The 21333-nt window shown below is 41.6% G+C and overlaps 1 protein-coding gene across 1 annotated transcript in view; it reads left to right on the top strand.

The window, feature by feature from the left end:
- grm5b (glutamate receptor, metabotropic 5b) overlaps positions 1-18443 on the top strand; it is a 618812-nt gene extending 600369 nt beyond the window's left edge. Inside the window, exon 9 of the mRNA XM_078544826.1 lies at positions 17555-18443. Within this exon, the coding sequence (XP_078400952.1) occupies positions 17555-18374 (820 nt within the window). The 3' untranslated portion in view covers positions 18375-18443. The remainder of the gene's footprint in view (positions 1-17554) is intronic.
- Positions 18444-21333: the final 2890 nt, after the last annotated feature.

Here is a 21333-nt window from a genome sequence, read left to right as displayed (position 1 = left end):
ACTCAGTGAGGAATAATATGTTAGATGCCTCTGCTTCACTAAGAAATCTGCCACCTAGCACAACCAGAACTGCAGCATCAGAGAAGGGCCAAGATGCTATTGGCACTGGCTTTGAAGATGACTATAAGGCCATGAACATTTATGAGTCAGGCTCCTATCAGGCTAGAACAGATGATATTTGGGACATCTTGACATTCACCGTCTACTATTGCAACCACTCAGTATGCAGAGAGCTGAATAGAACCATAGAAACCATAGAACATTACAGCACAGAAAACAGGCCATTCGGCCCTTCTAGTCTGTGCCGAAATATTATTCCGCTAGTCCCATTGACCTGCACCTCATCCATACCCCTCCAGACCTCTCCTATCCATGTACCTATCTAATTTATTCTTAAAACTTAAGAGTGAGCCCACATTTACCACGTCAGATGGTAGCTCGTTCCACACTCTCACCACTCTCTGAGTGAAGAAGTTCCCCCTAATGTTCCCCCTAAACCTTTCCCCTTTCACCCTAAAGCCATGTCCTCTCGTGTTTATTTCTCCTAATCTAAGTGGAAAGAGCCTACTCGCATTTACTCTGTCTATACCCCTCACAATTTTGTAAACTTCTATCAAATCTCCCCTCATTCTTCTACGCTCCAAGGAATAAAGTCCTAACCTGTTTAATCTTTCCCTGTAACTCAACTCCTTAAGACCCGGCTACATCCTAGTAAATCTTCTCTGCACTCTCTCAATCTTACTGATATCCTTCCTGTAGTTAGGCGACCAGAACTGCCACAATACTCCAAAGTTGGCCTCACCAATGTCTTATACAACCTCACCATAACATCCTAACTCCTATACTCAATACTTTGATTTATGAAGGCCAGTATGCCAAAAGCTTTCTTTACAACCTTGTCTACCTGTCACACCACTTTCAGGGAATTATGTATCTGAACTCCCAGATCCCTTTGTTCCTCCACACTCCTCAGTGCCCTATCATTTACTGTGTATGTTCTACCTTGGTTTGACCTTCCAAAATGTAACACCTCACACTTTTCTGCATTAAATTCCATCTGCCATTTTCTGGCCCATTTTTCCAGTTGGTCCAGATCTCTCTGCAAGCTTTGAAAGCCTTCCTCGCTGTCCACAACGCCTCCAATCTTAGTGTCATCAGCAAACTTGCTGATCCAATTCACCACATTATCATCCAAATCATTGATATAGACAACAAACAACAATGGTCCCAGTACAGATCTCTGAGGCACACCACTAGTCACAGACCTCCAGTCTGAGAAGCAATTATTCACTACCACTTTCTGTCTTCTCCCACACAGCCAATTTCGAATCCAGTTTACAACCTCTCCATGAATACCAAGTGTCTGAACCTTCTGAACTAACCTCCCATGTGGGACCTTGTCAAAGGCCTTACTAAAGTCCATGTAGACAACATCCACAGCCTTTCCTTCATCTACTTTCTTGGTAACCTCCTCGAAAAACTCTACAAGGTTCGTTAAACACGACCTACCACGCACAAAGCCATGCTGACTATCCTTAATCAGCCCTTGGCTGTCCAAATAATTATATATCCGATCTCTTAGAACACCTTCCAATAATTTACCTACTACTGACGTCAGGCTCACTGGCCTGTAATTACCTGGTTTACTTTTGGAGTCTTTTTTAAACAACGGAACAACATGAGCTACCCTCCAATCCTCCGGCACCTCACCCGTGGCTAAGGACATTTTAAATATTTCTGCCAGGACCCCTGCAATTTCTACACTAGTCTCCCTCAAGGTCCGAGGGAATATCATGTCAGGCCCGGGGGATTTATCTACCTTTATTCGCTGTAAAGCAGCAAGCACCTCCTCCTCTTTAATCTCTATATGTTCCATGAAACTACTGCTTGTTTCCCTTCCTTCCTTATACACTATGCTAGTTTCCTGAGTAAATACTGATGCAAAAAAACTGTTTAAGATCTCCCCCATCTCGTGAGGCTCCACACATAGACGACCACTCTGATCTTCAAGGGGACCAATTGTGTCCCTTACTATCCTTTTACTCTTAATATACTTTTAGAAACCCTTCGGGTTTACCTTCACATTATCTGCCAAAGCAACCTCATGTCTTCTTTTTGCCTTCCTGATTTCCTTTTTTAGTATTTTCTTACATTTTCTATACTCTACAAGTACCTCATTTGCTTCTTGTTGCCTATACCTGCTATACACCTCTCTCTTCTTCGTAACCAGATCGCCAATATCCCTTGAAAACCAAGGTTCCCTATGCCTGTTAACTTTGCCTTTAATCCTGACAGGAACATGCAAACTCTGCACTCTCAAAATTTCGCCTTTGAATGCCTTCCACTTACTGAACACATCCTTGCCAGAAAACAACTTATGCCAATCCACTCTTCCTAGATCCTTTCTCATTTCCACAAAATTGGCCTTTCTCCAATTTAGAATCTCAACTCGAGGACCAGACCTATCCTTATCCATAATTAGCTTAAAACTAATGACATTGTGGTTACTGGACCCAAAATGTTCGCCTACACATACTTCTGTCACCTGACCTGTCTGGTTCCCTAATAGGAGATCAAGTATTGCATCCTTTCTCGTTGGTACCTCTATATATTGATTTAGAAAACTTTCCTGAACACATTTGACAAACTCCAAGCCATCCAGCCCTTTTACAGTATGGGAGTCCCAGTCAATATGTGGAAAGTTAAAATCTCCTACTATCACAACTTTCTGTTTCTTATATTGGTCTGCTATCTCTCTACAGATTTGCTGTATATTTGAATATATCCCATTATTTCTTGTCAAAGAGGAGGTGAAGCAAGCATGTGGATTTGTGAGCATTGCAGGCCACCCATAGTGCAGGGTGCTATCGACAACACACACATCACTTCGTGAACTCTGCATGTAAATTAGAATATGTACCGCAATTGAAAGGGATTTGCTCCCTCTCTGGACAGCCTATGTGCGACATCATGCAGGTCAATGTCCAGTACCCTAGTAGCAGCCATAATGTCTTCATTCTGTGGCTGCCTGCTGTCTTATCAGCATTTGTGCCAAAACAGAGGGTGACTAATGGGCAAGAAGGATTATCTGCTGACCACTTAGCTCATGACACACACACATGGGAAACATACACATGATGGAAGCCATGATCCCTGAGACAGACCATTAGTGTGATTAAACAACACTCTTGCTGCCTGGACGGCTCCGGAGGAGCCTTGCCGTAATTGACAGAATGCATGCCAATATTCATAATAGTCTGCTCCTTGCTGAACCACCTCATTATCATGAGGGCACAGCCCTCGCCACCAGATGTTCATCATAATGAACATCTGAGGAGAAAGAGGAAGAGGTGAAGGAGGAAGAGAACAAGGAGGAGGAAGGGAGATAGCAACCAACAGATTCTTTTTCTGGCTGTATTGTCCATGATCGAGTAATCCGACTTTGGTACAAGTGAACACAACCCAATTCCCCATTCACCAACAGTCCCATAGCTTACCTTCCCCTCTGTCATTGCATCACAGTGTTCTCTTGATCTTAATGCAAAAATAAAAGGCATCACAAAATAAACATTCCAAACCAATTTATTCATCAAACCAACAATATTCCACATAAAAGTCAATTAATCACTCTTTTGCATTCTCTTAGTCCTTGTCTCCTGTGTGTCTTTGACTGTCCTAGTGCTCCTACACAATGTTACCCTAGTGGCTGCAGCTGAGATGATGGAAGGCTCCTGACTTTCATAGGGGAAGACTACAGATGGCCTTGCAGGATGACTTTAATCAGCTGTGGCCCTAGAAATCCCGGCTTCTCAGCATGGGCAGCAGCAGTCTGGGATGGCTGACTGACGGTCAACAACAAAGGCACTGACAAAGCTACAGTAATGGAAGGGCAAATGCTGTCATCCTGGCATAATTCAAATTCAGTTAATAAAATCTGGAATTGAAAGCTAATCTCAGTAATGGTAACCATGGGCAGAATTTTCCCGTCGGCGATTTGGGGACGGGGCCCGCTCGCCGACGGGAAAATGACACAGGATGATGTCGGGAGGAACCCCCGATGTCATCCCGCTCCATTTAAATATTGAGGAAGGTGGGCAGACAGCAAAATCAGCTGTCCACCCGCCAACCTATCAATGGCCAATTAAGGCCATTGACAGGATAATTAAGCTTGTTAAATGCTCTGCCCAACCAACCTTAAGGTTGGCAGGCAGGCCAGGAGCCCCAGCGGGCTTCTGATAATACATGAAACCTCATCCACCGGCGGGATGAGGTTTCATGTCCGTTTTTAAAAACTTCAATAAAGTTTATGTGCTTCTTATTAACATGTCCCATCTCGTGTGACATTGTCACATGAGTGGGACATGTTAATAATTTTAATATTTTTCTATTTTTAAAGATTTTTATACTGTCAGTAATATCCCTGAGACAGCACTTAGTCTCAGGGAGCAGTACCGCACAGGAAGCACTATGTGCTTCCTGTCGGGCAGGCCGCTGGGTGGGCCTTAATTGGCCCGCCCACTCAAATTGGCGGTGGGCCCGGTTTCGGCAGCAGAGTTCGGCTGCCCACCCGCTGGGGCCCGCCTGCCCAACAAGGTAAAGATTCTGGCCCATGAAACTATCATCAATTGTCATAAAAACCTATCTGGTTTACTAATGTCCTTCAGGGAAAGAAATCTGCCGTCTTTACCTGGTTTGGCCTACATGTGACTCCAGACCCACAGGAATGCTCTCTGAAATGACTTAGCAAGCCACTCGGTTCAAGGGCAGTTAGGGATGGGCAACAAATGCTGGCCTTGCCAGTGAAGCCCACATCCCATACAATGTTACATTTTTAAAAAATCTTGAGAAAAAAAAACCACAGGCTCAGGCTCCACATTGCCATTGCTGCTTCTACCTCAGAAATCTTACTAATCTGTTGGAAGACAGATTGCTGGACTGCTTTGACACCATACAAGCCCCTTAAGCACTGGTATCCTCAGATATGATGGCAGCTGCCTGAGCATGTGTGGCAGCAATATGACCTTCCATGAATCCAGTTTGAACTTCCATGGCAACACCCAAACGGTGGGTGGATTCTGCTTGTATTGCAATGGAAGCTGATACATCAATTATTAGATACTACAACATGGTTGGGCCCACAAGGTGTTATCATGGAGCTCACCATCACCTCCATGCTGGAGAGGATGGATTCTATGCAAAGCCTTGTGCCAAGTTGGTGGTGGACTCCTCTATGCTCTTTGCCAGTGACCCTAGGATTTCTTGTAAGCATGCCAATGCACCAAGCATTTCAGCCTTCTTCTCTAGCCCACCCCAGACCTCATCTGAGTCCTCTGCAGCAGAACTCATGTGCAACCTCACTCTCCGGCGAGCAGGCACTTGTGCTATCCTTGTCCTCTGCCCAGTAGCTCACCACTTTCCAATTCCAGCTTCAATTTATCCTCTAAAGTGTTAGTGTCTGAGCTGGTGGCTATGTGTGATGTGCAAGTGATGGTGTTTCTTCTCCTTTTCAGTCCTCCTGATCTTCCATCTCTTGTTTTTCCACCACACCCTGACCAGGTGGAAGTTCTTAGGTATCTGAATGGAGAAAGACACAAGGATGGTTCTGTGGTGAGGGGAGTGGTGGAGGTGGCGGGGAGTAGGGAAGCAAGAAGTGCATGCTTATACCTTGAACAAATCGTAAATCAAAGAGATTACGCGATAACGGGGAAATGAGATTTATAAAGGAGGGTTAGGTATGAGCACACTATAATCTGTGATGCTATCATCTCTGCCCTTAGCACAGTCTTAGCAATGGCCACTCCAATGATGGAGTAAACTTCATGCGTTTAAGGGCAGCCATGCCTATTTCCTGCCACCTAGCTCCTACTGCCTCCAGTTATCGGCCAACTTGTTTCGCAAGAGAGAGGGAAGTGTGTCAGTGAGTTTTGTGCAATGTTTTGGGTCATGTGGCTGTCATGTTTGAATAGCTGGCAGTGTGTACAAACTGTGAGATGTGGGCATGAGTCTTTCAGCTGTGCTAAGGCATGAGGGTGAAGTGAAGCTATGAATGCGAGCCATGTTTGATATTGTTGGTAGGTGAAGTGAAGGGGCTATGTGGTGAATTGAGTATACGAAGCAGAATATGAGGCTAAGAGAAAATGCTGGAAATAGACAGAATATCTGATAGTATCTGTCAAGAGAAAAACAGAGTTAACATTTTAGGTCTGTGATCTTTCATTAGAACTAGGAAAAGTTAGAAGTTTAAATTGGTTTTGAGCAACTGAAAGGGGAGGAGGGTGGTATAAAGAACAAAATGCCTGATAGGTATGAGGGTAGGAGAGATTAAATAACAAAAATGGTCTTGGTGCAAGGCCAAATAGAGTAGTAATGAGACACGTAAACAAACAAAAGAAATGTCCAGAGGATGTGTGAGTGATAGCAATATGTATGGCTGCCATCCAAAAGCAAAAAAAAGGGAGGGGAAAAAAAAGAAAAAGCAGCAAAATAAAAGGTAACAAAATTGGGAAGAAATTATGTCCTAAAATTGTTGAACTTGTTGAGTCCAGGAGGCAATAAAGTTTATACTAGTCACTGAGCCTAGTGGTTCAATTGTAAGGATATGGCATTTGAAGATGCATTTACTGACCTTGATGACTGATGTGAGGTCATTAAGCCCATTGTGGTAATGCATCCAGGTCATCAGGACTACCCTGCATTGTTTGTGATGGCTTTAAGATCCCATTGCCTTCTCAAAATTGTCTGGAGGGCCTCCTAGACTCTGTAATTAGAGGACATGTTGCTCCTGTCTACCTCTTGCATCAAGATCGTCAGTGCTACACTGGAGCATGCCACCAGCCCATTGCACCATTACTCAGTCTTCTTGCAGGTCAGACTCTCTTCCATAGCCACTTCCAACACCTGCTCCAACCAGAATGCACCTTGCCTTTAAGAAGTACAGTCTGGCTTTAAGTAATGCAGGTTAATTTTATGGGGTGCTCGTCTCGCATGAACTTGGGCCCCCTGCTGGAGCATGCAGCCACTCAACAGCATATCTAGTATTGGACTGCATGTTATTACTATTTAAATTAGCAGCACAAAGTTTGCAAACTGCCTGCATTGGAATGAACGGCTGCGGGTTAATCACGTATCGCGATACCTGTGCCCATTTTGAAGGCCATCAAATTTTTCCCCCTTTCAGACTGGACCTTGATTGCAGAATGGAGCCACTCAATAATTTAAATTATATAAGTTGATAATAATTATGTGAGGGCAAGAAATTTCTTCTGTAGACATGCATGGCTGTATATTTGCTGAATTATTTTTAGGAATTGCATCATTCTGAAATTATGAATTTTCAAGTGCACTCTGATTCTCTGAATTATTCTGGTGGAATACTACTTGTAACCATGACAATCTGATTATTTTGTTGCAATATAACATTCTAAAATATGATCCATAAATCAAAATTGCACCAATTAATCAGGTGGTGTCATGCTGCCCCAATAACATAGATCCTAGATCAGTGAATCATAGTGCTATTGGTGGCAGGGAGACAACTGTATGCCAGTTAGGCACTCTCAAACCCTCATCTATTTCTGTAGTATTTTTCCATTCTGTTTTGCTCTCTGCATCTGTTATACACTAGAGAAGACAGATTGTTAAACTGGCAACGGGTTTCTATCTTAATCTGGTTTTGTGAAGTAAAGTGAGGGGAGACCCTTTCTATAAGAGAAACCCTTATTCAGCTTCTTCCTTAGTTGGTATTGGTATGATTGGGCCTAATGACCTTTTTTGTTCTTGAAATTTCCAACTTTCTAATGTAACAGTACCCCCTACTGCATCAGCATGGTATTTCAATGAATTTACTGATTTAGTGCATACAACAACTATGTTTTGCTGAGTTCATGTCCATTTAATTGAGACTGGGAAAAGCCAGTTCACGTTGCACCTTTGTTTGCAGAAAGATATCACTAATCCCAGAGATCAAAGGACACAGGTCCTTTATTTGCAATGTGCTGTATTTACATAGATTAGCACCTAATTAGGTGAATTTTAAAACTGCAATGATATTGGGTTCATTTCAAACTCACAAATAGTGAGGTAAATAGAAGAATCACCAAGGTGACATAAGTTTACTTTACAACACCCCATGTGCTGAACTTTACAGCCCTTCCACCCCAATCTCCAACTCCCCATCACCTGGATGCAGCAAGTAGTAAGCGGTGGGACCTGTAAAATCGGGCACCATGCTAGCAGCACCATTTCCAGCGCCCAAACCCTGCCGCAATTTTACCAGCAACTGAGGAGGTGCCCGCTCGCCTATGGACCAATTGAGGCCTTTAAATGGTCAATTAATGAAGGGCCTTCTCCCACTACTACAGGTATTTTACCCACAGTGAGGGACGTCAGCGTCAACTATCCAGCCTGCCCAGTGAAACATGACAGGCTGGTGGTCAAACAAAGTTGAGGGGACGTGCCTCCTTTTCAGGCACCCTGTGCCAATTGGAGGGCCCCAAGGCATTCTTCCTCTCAACTTGTCCTGTCTACCTCAGCCTCCCACCTACCTCGTCCAATGTTTCTTGGATTCAGTAACAGCAAAAGTAAATCCATAAAGTATCTGTATATCAGTTCACTACAAGCTTCTGCTTAAATGTGACATGTCCTAGTTCCTAAATTCTCTATTCTTCAAGACCTCAAACAAGGGACTTGAATAATTAGAATTTTGCCGACAACAGGGATGCAACCAGACAGCATAAATAACATTTGATTTCCACCTTGAACAGTTACTAGATCATTTGGTGTAGCATTGAACAAATTTAAATTCTTTCCAGGCATAATTTCCCAACTTCACACTTTCCACCCGCAGCCTTGCCTGTCAGGAACTTATAGTAGAAATTCAACCATATGCAGTGCACACACTGCATTTTGTGCATTAGATGTGAGTGGTCCAAAGTAGGCAGTGCATTCCCAAATTTCTAAAATACACTCCCAGTGGGCAAGTCTCCCCCTGAGAGGATTAGGTTATATTTATGTTGAACATTGTCTAGAGAAGCTGAAGGTAATTGGATCTAGGTGTTGCCTGAAGGATTTCAGCAATGTTCTGGGCCTGAGCTGACTGATCTCTAATAACCAAAGCCATCTTCCTTTGTGTTGGACATAACTCCAACCAGCGGAAAATTTCTCCCTTGATCCCCATTGACTTCAGTTTTTCTAAGGCTCCTTGGTATTGTACTTTGTCAAATACTGTCTTGATGTCACTCTCACCTCATCTCTGAAACTCGGCCCTTGACGGCTGTGTTGCTTGCCCGGTGCTAGGGTTAGGAACATTCCCTCCAAGTTGGAGAGGAACTTGTCGTGGTCCATGTCAGTACCAACGACATATTTAGGACTGAAAAAGAGATTCTGCAGAGGGAGTATAAGCAGCCAGGGGTCAAATTTAAAAGCAGAACCACAAAGATAATCTTTGGATTACTACCAGAGGCATTAGCAAATTGGCAAAGAATAAACAAGTTCTCATTTTCCTACAGGTATAAGTCTTTTCCAAAATTAATTCACTGTGAAGTATTTTCTAACTAAACTTGATTTCCAAATATTTAACAGTTAAATTAATGAAAGTTGACTTTGACAATTACATGAAATAAGAGATGAATGATAGAAAAAGTTAAAGACTGATTGTCAGTAATTATTAGCAACATGTATAATAAAGCCATAAAAAAGCAAACAAATCACTGGGATTAATTTCTAGAATTGAAAAGCAGAGAAGTTATGTTATACTCATCTGTATACCTGACAATGTGGAAAATTGCAGGTATGGCCTGTCTGCAAAAAGCAGGACAAATCCAATCCAGCCAATTACCAACCCATCAGCCTCCTCTCAATCATCAGCAAACTGATGGAAGGCGTCGTTGAGTGCTATCAAACGGCACTTGCTCAGCAATAACTGCTCACTGATGCTCAGTTTGGGTTCCGTCAAGGCCACTCGGCTCCTAATCTCATTACAGCCTTGGCCCAAACATGGACTAAAGAGCTGAATTCCCGAGGTGAGGTAAGAGTGAATGTCTTTGGCATCAAGGCAACATTTGACTGAGTATGGCATCTAAGAGCCATGGCAAAACTGAAGTCAATGCGAATCAGGGGGAAAGCTCTTCACTGGTTTGAGTCATACCTAGGCCAAAGGAAGATGTCTGTGGTTTTTGGAGATCAATCATCTCATGGAATGTTGGTGTTTATTGCAAGGGGAATGGAATATAAAAGTAGGGAAGTTTTACTGCAACTGTACAGGGCATTGAAGATTAACTTTTTTTTCTCTCAGTGGGTTATTGGTCTTCCCCAAAAAATAGTTGAGGCTGGGTCACTGAATTTATTCAAGGATGCGTTCGATAGATTTTTGTTAAGACAAGGGAGTTAAGGGTTATGGTGAGCAGATAGGAAAATGGAGTTGAGACCACAATCAGATCAGCTCTGATCTTATTGAATTTTCTTATGTCGCTGCAGGAATTCCTCAGCGTAGTGTCCTAATCCCAACCACCTTCAGCTGCTTCATCAATGACTTTCCCTCTATCATAAGGTCAGAAGTGGGATATTCGTTTATGATTGCACCATGTTCAGTGCCATTTCCAATTCCTCAGATCCTGAAGCAATCCATACCAATATGCAGCAAGACCTGAATAACATTCAGGCTTGGATGGATAAGTGGCAAGTAACATTCACGTCACACAAGTGCCAGGCAATGACCATCTCCAAGAGAGAATCCAACCATTCCCCTCCCACCATTGACATTCAATGGCATTACCATCATTGAATTTCCCACTACCCACTATCAACACCCTGGGGATAACCATCAAACAGAAACTGAACTGGATCAGTCATAAAAATACTGTAGCTACAGGAGCAGGTCAGGAATTCTTAGACTAGTAACTCATCTCCTGACTCCCCAAAGTCTGTCCATCATCTACAAAGCACATGTCAGGAGTGTGATGGAATACTCTTTATGTACCTGGATAAGTACAGATCTAACAATAGGACAAAGCAGTCCACTTGATCAGCAACCACCCATCGCCTTCAATATTCACTCCCTCCACTATCGACGTTCCAGCAGAAAACAGCGTATATGGGGGCCAGGCAATTTAAACCTGGACAGCTCTGGCTCTGCTGCTGCTTGGCTGATGGAAGATGGCAGACAGCAGCAGGCTGCTAGCCTGGAGTCCTGTTTGTCTTCTGAGGTTAAACAGCAACTGAAGATAGAACTCAAAAGCTGTATAATTAAAGCAGTTAAACAGTTCAAGTCTCAGTCATGTGACAGGGTGGTTTTGGGTCGAACCATTCAGCTAACCCATTGTATTTTAACCTTGTTAAAACCCATTGTATTTTGAGCAGGTAGCTGGAGCCATTAGCACAAGGTTGGAGATGAGGAGTCACAAATAGCTCTGTCTTTGTCCAGAGTTGGCTGGGGCAAACATCTTGCCTACTAGTCTTTTGTGTTAGCTTGGCTGGAATGTTCATACAATGCTTGGGTGTCACCTTTCAGGAGGGTGATGAATTAGCCTTTGTCAATTGGAACTGCTCAGAATTTTCCAGAACCACCAGTATGTGACCAGCTGTGGCCATTTTATCAGTACAGCAATTCGCCCATTTTGAAAAAACAGTATTTAAGCAAGAGAATATGGAAGAGAAACAAACGTTTTAGTTTTTTTCATGACTTCTTGCCATGACAAGGGTATAGACTATTATCATCTTCTTTGTTTATAGAATCAATGCTGAAGTATTTTTTTAATTTGCCTGGCAGCTTCTCTAAGACTTTTTCAGACAAATCCAAACAATCACTCCAGTTGACATAACTTTGTTCTTGGACCACCCCCACCTTACCGTCTATTGTTTTGTTTCTCCACCAACCACTCCACCATGCTATTGCCACCATCACCAACTGTTAACAGCCACATTCACAACACGTGCTCTAGTCCGCCACACACCCCACATGCCTCTGCCTGCACCAGACACTGCCGACTAAATAAACCCACCGACAGGCACATCCCTTAAACTGACCAAACAAAGCAATCTGGACGGACAAAAATTGAGTATTATTATTATCATAGATTATGTTAGAAATATAGAAACATAGATCCATGGCACAGAAGGAAGCCATTCAGCCTTTCATATCTGTACCAGCTGAAAAAGAACTATCTAGCATAATTCCACTTTCTAGCTCTTGGTCCATAACTCTGTAGGCTATGGCACCTCAAGTGCATACCCTTTAAGGATCCTTTCAGGCAGTGAATTACAAATCCCCACCATCCTCTGGATGAAAAAACTTATTGCTCAACTCACCCCTAATCCTTGTACCAATTTCTTTAAGCCTATGCCCCCTGGCTATTGACCTCTCTACAAATGGAAATTGGTGCTTCCTATCCACTCTATTTAGGCCCCTAATAACTTCATGCACCTCAGTTAAATGTCCCCTCAGCCTCCTCTATTCCAAAGAAACCAACCCTAGTCTATCCAATCTTTCCTCAGTTAAAATTCTCAATTCCTGGCAGTATCCTTGAAAATCTCTTCAGTACCCTTTCTAGTGCACTCACAACCTTCCGATAATACGGTAACCAGAACTGTATGCAGTACTCTAGCTGCGGTCCAACTAGTGTTTTATACAGTTCTAGCACAACCTCCCAGTTCTCTGGACCTTGGCCAACAAATGGAAGTATCTGTCCTGCTATCTTCAGGGATCAGTGGTCATGCAGTTCCTCTACACTTCTCAGAATCCTACCCTTATTGTGTATTGCCTTTACCTTTTTAACTTCCCCAAATGTATTACCTCACACTTCTTCCGGTCAAATTCCATTTGCCTTTTTTCAGCCCACTTGACCAATCCATTGATATCTTCCTGAAGTCTACAGCTTTCCTCCTCACTTTCAACCACATGGCCAATTTTCATATTAGCTGAAAACTTCCGAATCATGTCCCCTACGTTTAAATCTAAATAATTTATATATATCATGAACAGCATGGGACCCAGTAGTGAGCCCTGCGGGACTAATAGAGACAGCCTTCCAGTCAAAAAAAAAGTCAACCATAATCCTTTGCTTCCCACCAACTTGCCACTTTTGCTCAAATCCCATGAGCTTTCTGACCAGTCTACCACGTGGAACCTTGTCAAATGCCTTGTAGACTATATCAAACACACTAACCAAATCAAACCTCGTTAACTCCTCAAAAAATTCAGCCAAGTTAGTCAAACAAACCCTTTCCATAACAAATTTATATTGATCATCTTTGCTTAATCCATGCCTTTCTAAATGGAGATTTATACTGTTTCTCTGAATTTTTTCCAATAATTTGTCTATCATTGAGGTTAGGTTGGCTGGCCTGTCATTGCTCAGGCTATTCCTTCCTCCATTTTTAAGCAGTGGTGCAACATTAGCAGTCACCCATTCCCCTTTAGTCAGGGAGAATTGGAAAATGATGGTCAGAGATTCTGTTATTTCTTCCCTTGCTTCCCTTAGCAGCCTGCGATCTAGTTCATCCGGTTGTGGTGATATATCCCTTTTCAAGGATGCTAAATAGCTTTGTAATACCTCCCTTATTATATTTATCCACCAACACTCCTCCTTAACTACAATGTCTGCTTAGTTCCCATCCCCTCCCTCTTTTGTGAAAATAGGACACAAACTATTCATTAAGAACCATGTCTTCAAACTCCACCCACAAATTACCTTTTTGTTCTCTAATTGGCCCTACTCTTTGCTTAATTATTCTCTCACTTTTTTATATATTTATAAAACACCTTATTGGTTTTATTTGATTTAGCTTGCCAAGATATTTTCATGCCCTCTCTTTGCTTTGCTAATTTCCTTTTCACTTTTACCCTTGTACTTTATACACTCTTCTAGGCTTTCCGCCATATTAGATTTTGACATCTGACTAAGTTTTCTTTTTCCACCTTACCTACACTGTATACTCTTTGACATCCAGGGAGGTCTAGATTTGGGAGTACTACCCTTTTTCTCTATTTTCTTTATTTGTTCTGAACCTTTAGTTCATTGAATGACTCCCACTGTTCTGACAATGATTTACCTTCTGTTTTGCCGAATCATGGGGAAAATTTTCTCCCTGTCAGGCGGGCTGGTTGGGAGTGGAGCCGATCGCCGCTCGTGATCGGCTGCGCGTCGTGATTTTACACTCAGCGCTACCTGTGCAGGAGGAGGGAGGAGGGAGAGTCGGGGCCTGCACTCTTTCGCACATGCGCATGAAAGAGCGTAGAAATCTCCCTAAGGCACGGAGCTGCCTCAGGGAGATTAAGATCAAAATGAAAGTTAGAAAGAAAGAAAGAATAAAATTGTTCAGACTTGTTCCCTCATGTAACAGTTCCACATGAGCTGGGACATGTTTATCAATTGTCAAAAAAAAATGTATTTATTCAATAAAACCTTCATGAAACCTCATCCCGCCTGTGGATGAGATTTCATGCAAAATGCGAGGGCCGCTTGGGCTCTTTGCCTGTCCGCCAACTTAAGGTTGGATGGGCAGCCCTGTCAATTTGTTTAATTGGTTTATTAATGGCCTTAACAGGCCTTTGACAGTTTGGCAGGCGCGCAGCCGACTCCAGTGCGCACCCGCAAAATGAAAGATCGAAATGACACTTGGTGACGCACGCACGACGTCACCGCGCATCATTTAACACGTTGGTGTGCGGGGCCTGCCCTCGCACACCGAAGAGAAAATTCTGCCCCATATCTCAGTTTGTCAAGTTGGCTTTTCTACAATTTAAAACTTTATACTTGACCTACATTTATCCTTTTCCATAACTACTCTCAAAGTATCTGAATTAAGATTACTATCACTAAACTGCTCTCCCACTGATACCCCTTCCACATGCCTAGATTCATTCCCTAAAGCTAAGTCTAGAACTTCCCCTTCTTTTATTGGGTTTGCTATGTACTGGCTAAAAAAGTTCTCCTGAATGCATTTTAAGAACTCTGTGCCCTCTTTACCTTTTTACACTGAATTTATCCTAGTTAAAGTGTGATTGAAAATAGGCTGAAACCTTTGTAACTATATTCAGCTATAAGTGCTGAGTGAATGATTCGACTCAGCCTACTCCTGTGGTCCCCACCATCACAGAAGCCAGTCTTAAGCCAGTAATTCTCTCCACATTACAACGAGAAATGGCTGAGCACATTGGATGCAGCAAAGGCCGTTGGCCACAATAGCCTCCCGGCTACAATGCTGAAGATGTTTGTCAGAACGAGCCACACCTCTGTGCCAGCAGAACTACAACACTGGCATCTTCCCGGCAACGTGGAAAAAAGCCCATGTACGCCTGTATACAAAAAGCATGAAAAGTCCAAGCTGACCAATAACGACCCATTAGCCCACTTTAAATTATCAGCAAAATGAGAGAAGAGATTTTGACAGTACTATCAAGTGACATATATGCATAAATTGAAGCCCATGGAATAATAGGGAAAGTGACAGGATACAAAGTTCGCTGAGTGACAGGAAACAGAGTAGTGGTGAATTTTGTTTTGGACTGAAGGAAGTTATACAGTGGGGTTCTCCAGGCATCAGTACTAGGACCACCACTTTTCTTGATATGTATTTCTTGGGTAAATTTAGAGAAACTGGTCTCTGGCAGAAGGGTCAACAATCAGCGGACACTGATTTAAGGTGGTTGGCAAAAGAATCAACAGAGATATGAGGAAAAACTTTTCATGCAGTGAATGGTTCAGATCTGCAATGCATCTGAGAGTGTGGTGGAGGCAGATTCAATCGGGGCTTTCAGAAGGGGAGTGACTAAGTACCCAAAGAGAAAATAATTCCAGGGCTAGAGGGAAAGGGTGGGGGAGTGGGACTAACTGATTTACTCTTGCAGAAAGAAGGTGTGAACATGATGGGCCAAATGGCCTCTTTCTGTACTGTAACCATTCTATGATTTTATAACATTAAGGTCGTTGAAATCCCTTACTATTACTATTGTTTTTATGGGCAAAAACCTTTGCTCGGCGGGCAGGCATGCGCCCGACCCGCTTGAGTTTGAAATGACACGTGTTGATGTTGGCCGAGCATGCCGACATCAACGTGCAGTCATGCGATAGTTCAGTCGGTGGGTGCGTGCTGGAGTTGGCAATTAAAAGGCCTGTTAAGGCCATTGAATAATCAATTAACCTAAACTTTTCATTGCCTGCCCAACCTTACAGTTGGCGGGCAGGTGAAAAGGCCAAGCAGCCTTTGCATTTTTTTGGAAATCTCATCCACGGGTAGGATGAGGTTTCCAAAAGCAAATAAAAATAAAAGTTTTACAATTGAATTAATAACATGTCCTTGTTCATGTGACAGAGTCACATGAGGGGATATGTTTTATTACATTTTTATTTTATTTTATTTTTTTTAAACAACGCTTCATCTCCCTGAGGCAGCTCTTGTACTTATGCGCGAAGTTCGCACTCGGCCGCTCGCCCTCTTCCCCCCACCGTGCACAGGCAGGACTGAGCGCTGCTGCTCATGGTTCATGCTGGGCGGGCCTTAATCGCCCCACCTGTGTAAAATCACAGCTCCGTGCCGATCGCAGGCAGTGGTAGGCTTCCTGACTGCCTCTGCTGAGCCCGCCTGCCAATGGCAAAATTCTGCCCTTTTTAAAAAAAAAATTTATTTCATGGGATGTGGGCATCGCTGGCTAAGCCAGCATTAACTGCCCATCTCTATTTGCCCTTGAGAAGGTGGTGATGAGCTGCCTCCTTTGTGGTGTAGGTACGCCCACAGTGCTGTTAGGGAGAGAGTTCCAAGATTTTGATCCAGCGATTTTGACCTTGCACTTCTTAGCAATTTGCCTACATATGTGCTCTTCTATCTCCCTGTGACTGTTTGAGGGTCTATAGTATCCTCCCAGCAATGTGATTACCTCTTTTTTGCTTCTCGCTTCAACACACATAGTTTCATTTGATGCTCCATCTAGCGTATCATCTGTCTTCACAGCAGTGATTGTTTCTTTCTCCTTGCATTGAATTATATACTACTAATCACTGAACAATTTCTTCGTTGTCTATTTCATAGCTTTTGTTTCCTTGACCTTCCATGCTCACTTACTAATTTTTTTGCCTTCTATTTCCAGCTTTGCTTCTTTTCCTTCTGCATCTATACTTAGGTTCCCATACTCCTCACAAGCTAATTTACACTCTCCATGACAGCACTGGCAAAACTCCCTGCCAAGATTTGGTCCTGACTCATTTGAGGTGCAACCTGTCTGGCTTGTATAGGTCCCACCTCCTCCACAAGTCCCAATGCCTCAGGAATCTAACACCCTCTCTCTTGAACCATCTCTGCAGCCATGCACTACCGTCCTATTTTTGTACTCACTAGCGTGTGGCACTGGGAGTAATTGGGAGGTTACTACCTTTGAGGTCCTTATTGGGTGAATTGAAGATACAGAAATTTGTAGCATTTTGGCCAAAGGGAGAAAAAGTTATCCTTGCTAACTCAGAGAAGAATTAAATCAAAATACAGCAAACCCCCTGATTAATTTTTTAGAAAAAAGGATGTCTACTCATCACTAAAATTCTTTTTTATCTTTTCAATCTATTTCCAGCTCAAATGGAAAATCTGTAACCTGGGCTCAAAATGAACGCACTTCTCGAGGTCATCATCTGTGGAAGAGGCTTTCCGTCCACATAAAGAAGAAGGATAATACCTCTAAACAATCTGCTCTCATTAAACCTTTTTCCAAGAGCTCTGAGAGTCGGCACAGCAGCCACAGCTATCCAGAAGCAAATATCAAATGCCTGTATGATGTTTCTGAGGCAGAGGAGCACTATCCAGTCCAGTATGTACCACAGACACCATCACCCATCAGTATCGTGAGCCACAGAGCTGGATCTGTCAGCCGAGCTGAGAATGACATGCCAACATTCCAGTCTGAGCACGCCCAGAGAAGCAGCTCTTCCCAAGGTTCTTTGATGGAGCAGATCAGCAGTGTGGTGAACCGCTTCACAGCCAATATCAGTGAGCTGAATTCCATGATGCTTTCAACAGCTCCTTCAGGGGTCATAGGGGCATCTCCAATCTGTTCATCATACCTGCTCCCTAAGGAGATACAGCTGCCCACACCCATCACAACATTTGCAGATATCCAGCCTCTTCCAGCTATTGAGGTAAATGGACGATCACAGTCTGCAAGTGGTGTTTCAAACACAAGCGTCAAAGATGGCACTTCGGAGACTTCAGTGGTTAAAACAGACTTTGAGGAGCTTGTAGCTCTTACTCCTCCCTCACCTTTCAGAGACTCTGTCGATTCAGGGAGTGGTTCACCCAACTCTCCTGTGTCAGAATCAGCACTTTGCATCCCTTCATCCCCTAGATATGACACTCTTGTTCTGCGTGACTATACTCAAAGCTCTTCATCTCTGTGAATGTATTATGTATGTTGATCTAAAAGTGAGCTGAAGCTAATAAGAAATCTGCAAACTTTCATCAATTTTAACCCAAGCATAATTTGTTTTATTCATGTCAACAAATACTGGCATAGATTCTGCATAGTTGAAGATGGGATTACTCTGAATGTTGGAATCAAAATGAATTCCACAAGCAGTTTGAGAACAACCTTTTGGTAGAAAACTGTCTGCTAGTGGCCTTAAACCTTGTGGGTTCTTTTCACATGGAATTTTACTTGTCCTAAGATAGAGGTTGGGAAGAGGACAATTTGGTTAGAAGGTATGAATTGCCAAGTTAGTTGCTCACAATGACAACTATTTAAAGAAAAGACAGGATTAGAGGTAAAGTTGACTTCAAGACTTTAGCAATCTGTTACAAAGATTGTTGTTTCCTAACTCCTTGATGTGAAACTGCAAAACCTATCAAAAGGTTGAGACCAAAAATGAATGTAAATTTGTGGTTGAGGATCATAGGATTCAGGACCAAAATGACTTCCAATTTTGTATGAAAGAGGTGAGGTGATCTTTGGGAAAGGAATATATCTATTACCACCACATAATCAGCTGTAAAAGATATATGTAGATACATTATATGAAACATATCATCTTGCATTAGGAGCAGAATGTTTAAGTTGCAGTATCCCTTATACTTGGCTCAAAGACTATTTTCAACAGTCAAAATAGCATGTATGTAAATAACATCAAGACTTTCACTAGAAATTACAACCTCTTTTCCATCACTCAGCAATGGGATATGTTTTACTCCTTTTCTTGTGACTGGAATATTTCAACAATTTTATGAATTACTGAGATTCAGTCATTCTTTGTGATATTATGGGTTCTTATTGCTAGTGATCAATTGTGTGGATGAATTTGATTGCACTTTTATATCATATTCACATTGTTTAGCAAATTGAATTCAACATGACACCAATAATCCATCTTTTACTTTAAAAACCCTAAGAAAGAAATACCACGTGTGCTCAGAACTTAACTTTACGAGCTTAAGAGCTGTTAAGTGTCAGACTGGTTGAATTTTATCACTGCTTTAGTTATTAGGATAAATTCATTTCATACATTGTTTAAAAAGTAGCCATTCTTATCCCACCTTTATTTGATCTGTTATTATTGGTAATTCCACTAAAGTGAATGAACTGGGGTTGGACTTGTGTAAGAAAAATCATCTAAATAATTCATCCACATTGTCAATAATGTGCATATCATTATTCAAGTATAGATGTCATTTAATCTTTTAATAGCTCATTTACATTTTAATGTTAGTACGTGACTATACTGGAGTAATATCTCTAGTGTTCATGTAACTGTAATTGCACTAGCAACTTCTAATATTTTATCCATTTTAGATTATAATTTTAATTTTAGCTTTGTCATATTATGGTGGAGAATCAGAAGAAAAAAAGACTCAAACAAGAACAATCATTTAGAATGTGGATTATATGTAATTAGTGCTGTATCCAGAATATATGAGTAAACTTGTCAACATTTAGATACGTGTTCTTGGTGGATATGATTGATTGCCCAGCATAACACATTTGCTCTTCTGATTTTTAACCCTGGAGTGAAAAGCTATCAGGCAGTACCTTTTGTGAAACTCGGCTTATGTTTTGGACAGAAAACTACATAAGTTATTCTCTAGTGAAAAGGAAAATGCTGTTTAAAATACATTACAATTAGACTTTTTTTAATGGCTTAGCAATCAGTTCATTGTCAGTGCCAACAAAAGGGATGCTGTAGCTTTAAATTATTCCCATATCACATGTAAATGTTTTAAATAATGCAAAAAAGCCTTCAGATTCAATGATAAACATAAATATTCATATTAATTGAAGAACTGTATATATTGAGATATACGTTCAGAGGTTTACGTGAGTGTGCATGAATTAGTATGCACATGTGTTGGTACAGTTAAATTAACATGGTTTATGGATATAGCATAATTATCAACAAATTCCAAACAATGCAAAAAAATCCTTTAGCAGTTTGTTTAGTATTTAATTTTATTGGGGACAGTAGTTTGGTTGAAACAAGAGTTATTAAAAAGATAGGTATGCTTATGGTTTTGTTGTAAATTTGTAATTACAGTTTTACTGTAATTAGCCCAGATCCAGGATGATGACATCTTGACTATCACAGTTTTAAAGTCCTTGAGTAACTTTCTTCAAACATCTTAAAGCCTTTGCCTTCATAAGTTTTATGCTCAGTCTGTTTTCTTTTTAATGAAGGGTTAGCCTGAAGACAAAACAGATTAAGTAAGTTCTTAATGACGTTTAAGTATTCTGTTACTTTAAATGGTTCAACTGTTGGCTCAGCAGTGAAGGTATCACCATGGTTACAAGTCCCATGTATACTTTGAAATAGAAAATAGACAGTTGCGACACAGGATTTTGTGCATATCCTGGGTAACTCTTAACAGATAAGAATCATAAACAGCAAATGTTTTTATCAGTCAGCAGATCAGGCAATAGTGGAGAGAAAAGACCTATAATGTTCCGGGCGTCAGCCCTTCTTTAAAATGCCAACAAATTTTGAAACAATGTTCATACCCAAAATACTAACTCATCTATTCTCTCCATGAATTCTATCTGACCTGCTGAGCACTTCCAGTGTTTTCTATTTTTGCCTCAGATTTCCAGCATCTACAGTTTTTTTGCTCTTTGTTTATTTAGGAAAATGTATCTTTTTCATTACAAACCTCTTCAATCCGCTAATGTAATTTTAATCACATTTTAATTGCATTCTGTTGACACTATCTTAATACTGTTTTAAAGTTTCTCTGACAGGCACCTTTTATTTAGCACATATACTAAGCAGCCAGTTGTTATATTTCTCCCATAGAATCAATATTTGTGCTATAACAGATTAATCTGTACATACTTTCTGTTAATATAATGCATGCAATCTCTATTGATTATTTTTC

This window comes from Cetorhinus maximus, chromosome 7 (genome assembly GCF_964194155.1).
Source record: "Cetorhinus maximus chromosome 7, sCetMax3.hap1.1, whole genome shotgun sequence".
Taxonomy (NCBI): Eukaryota; Metazoa; Chordata; class Chondrichthyes; order Lamniformes; family Cetorhinidae; genus Cetorhinus; species Cetorhinus maximus.
The sequence above is the reverse complement of the archived record's forward strand: the minus strand, read 5'-3'. Positions and strand labels throughout refer to the sequence as shown.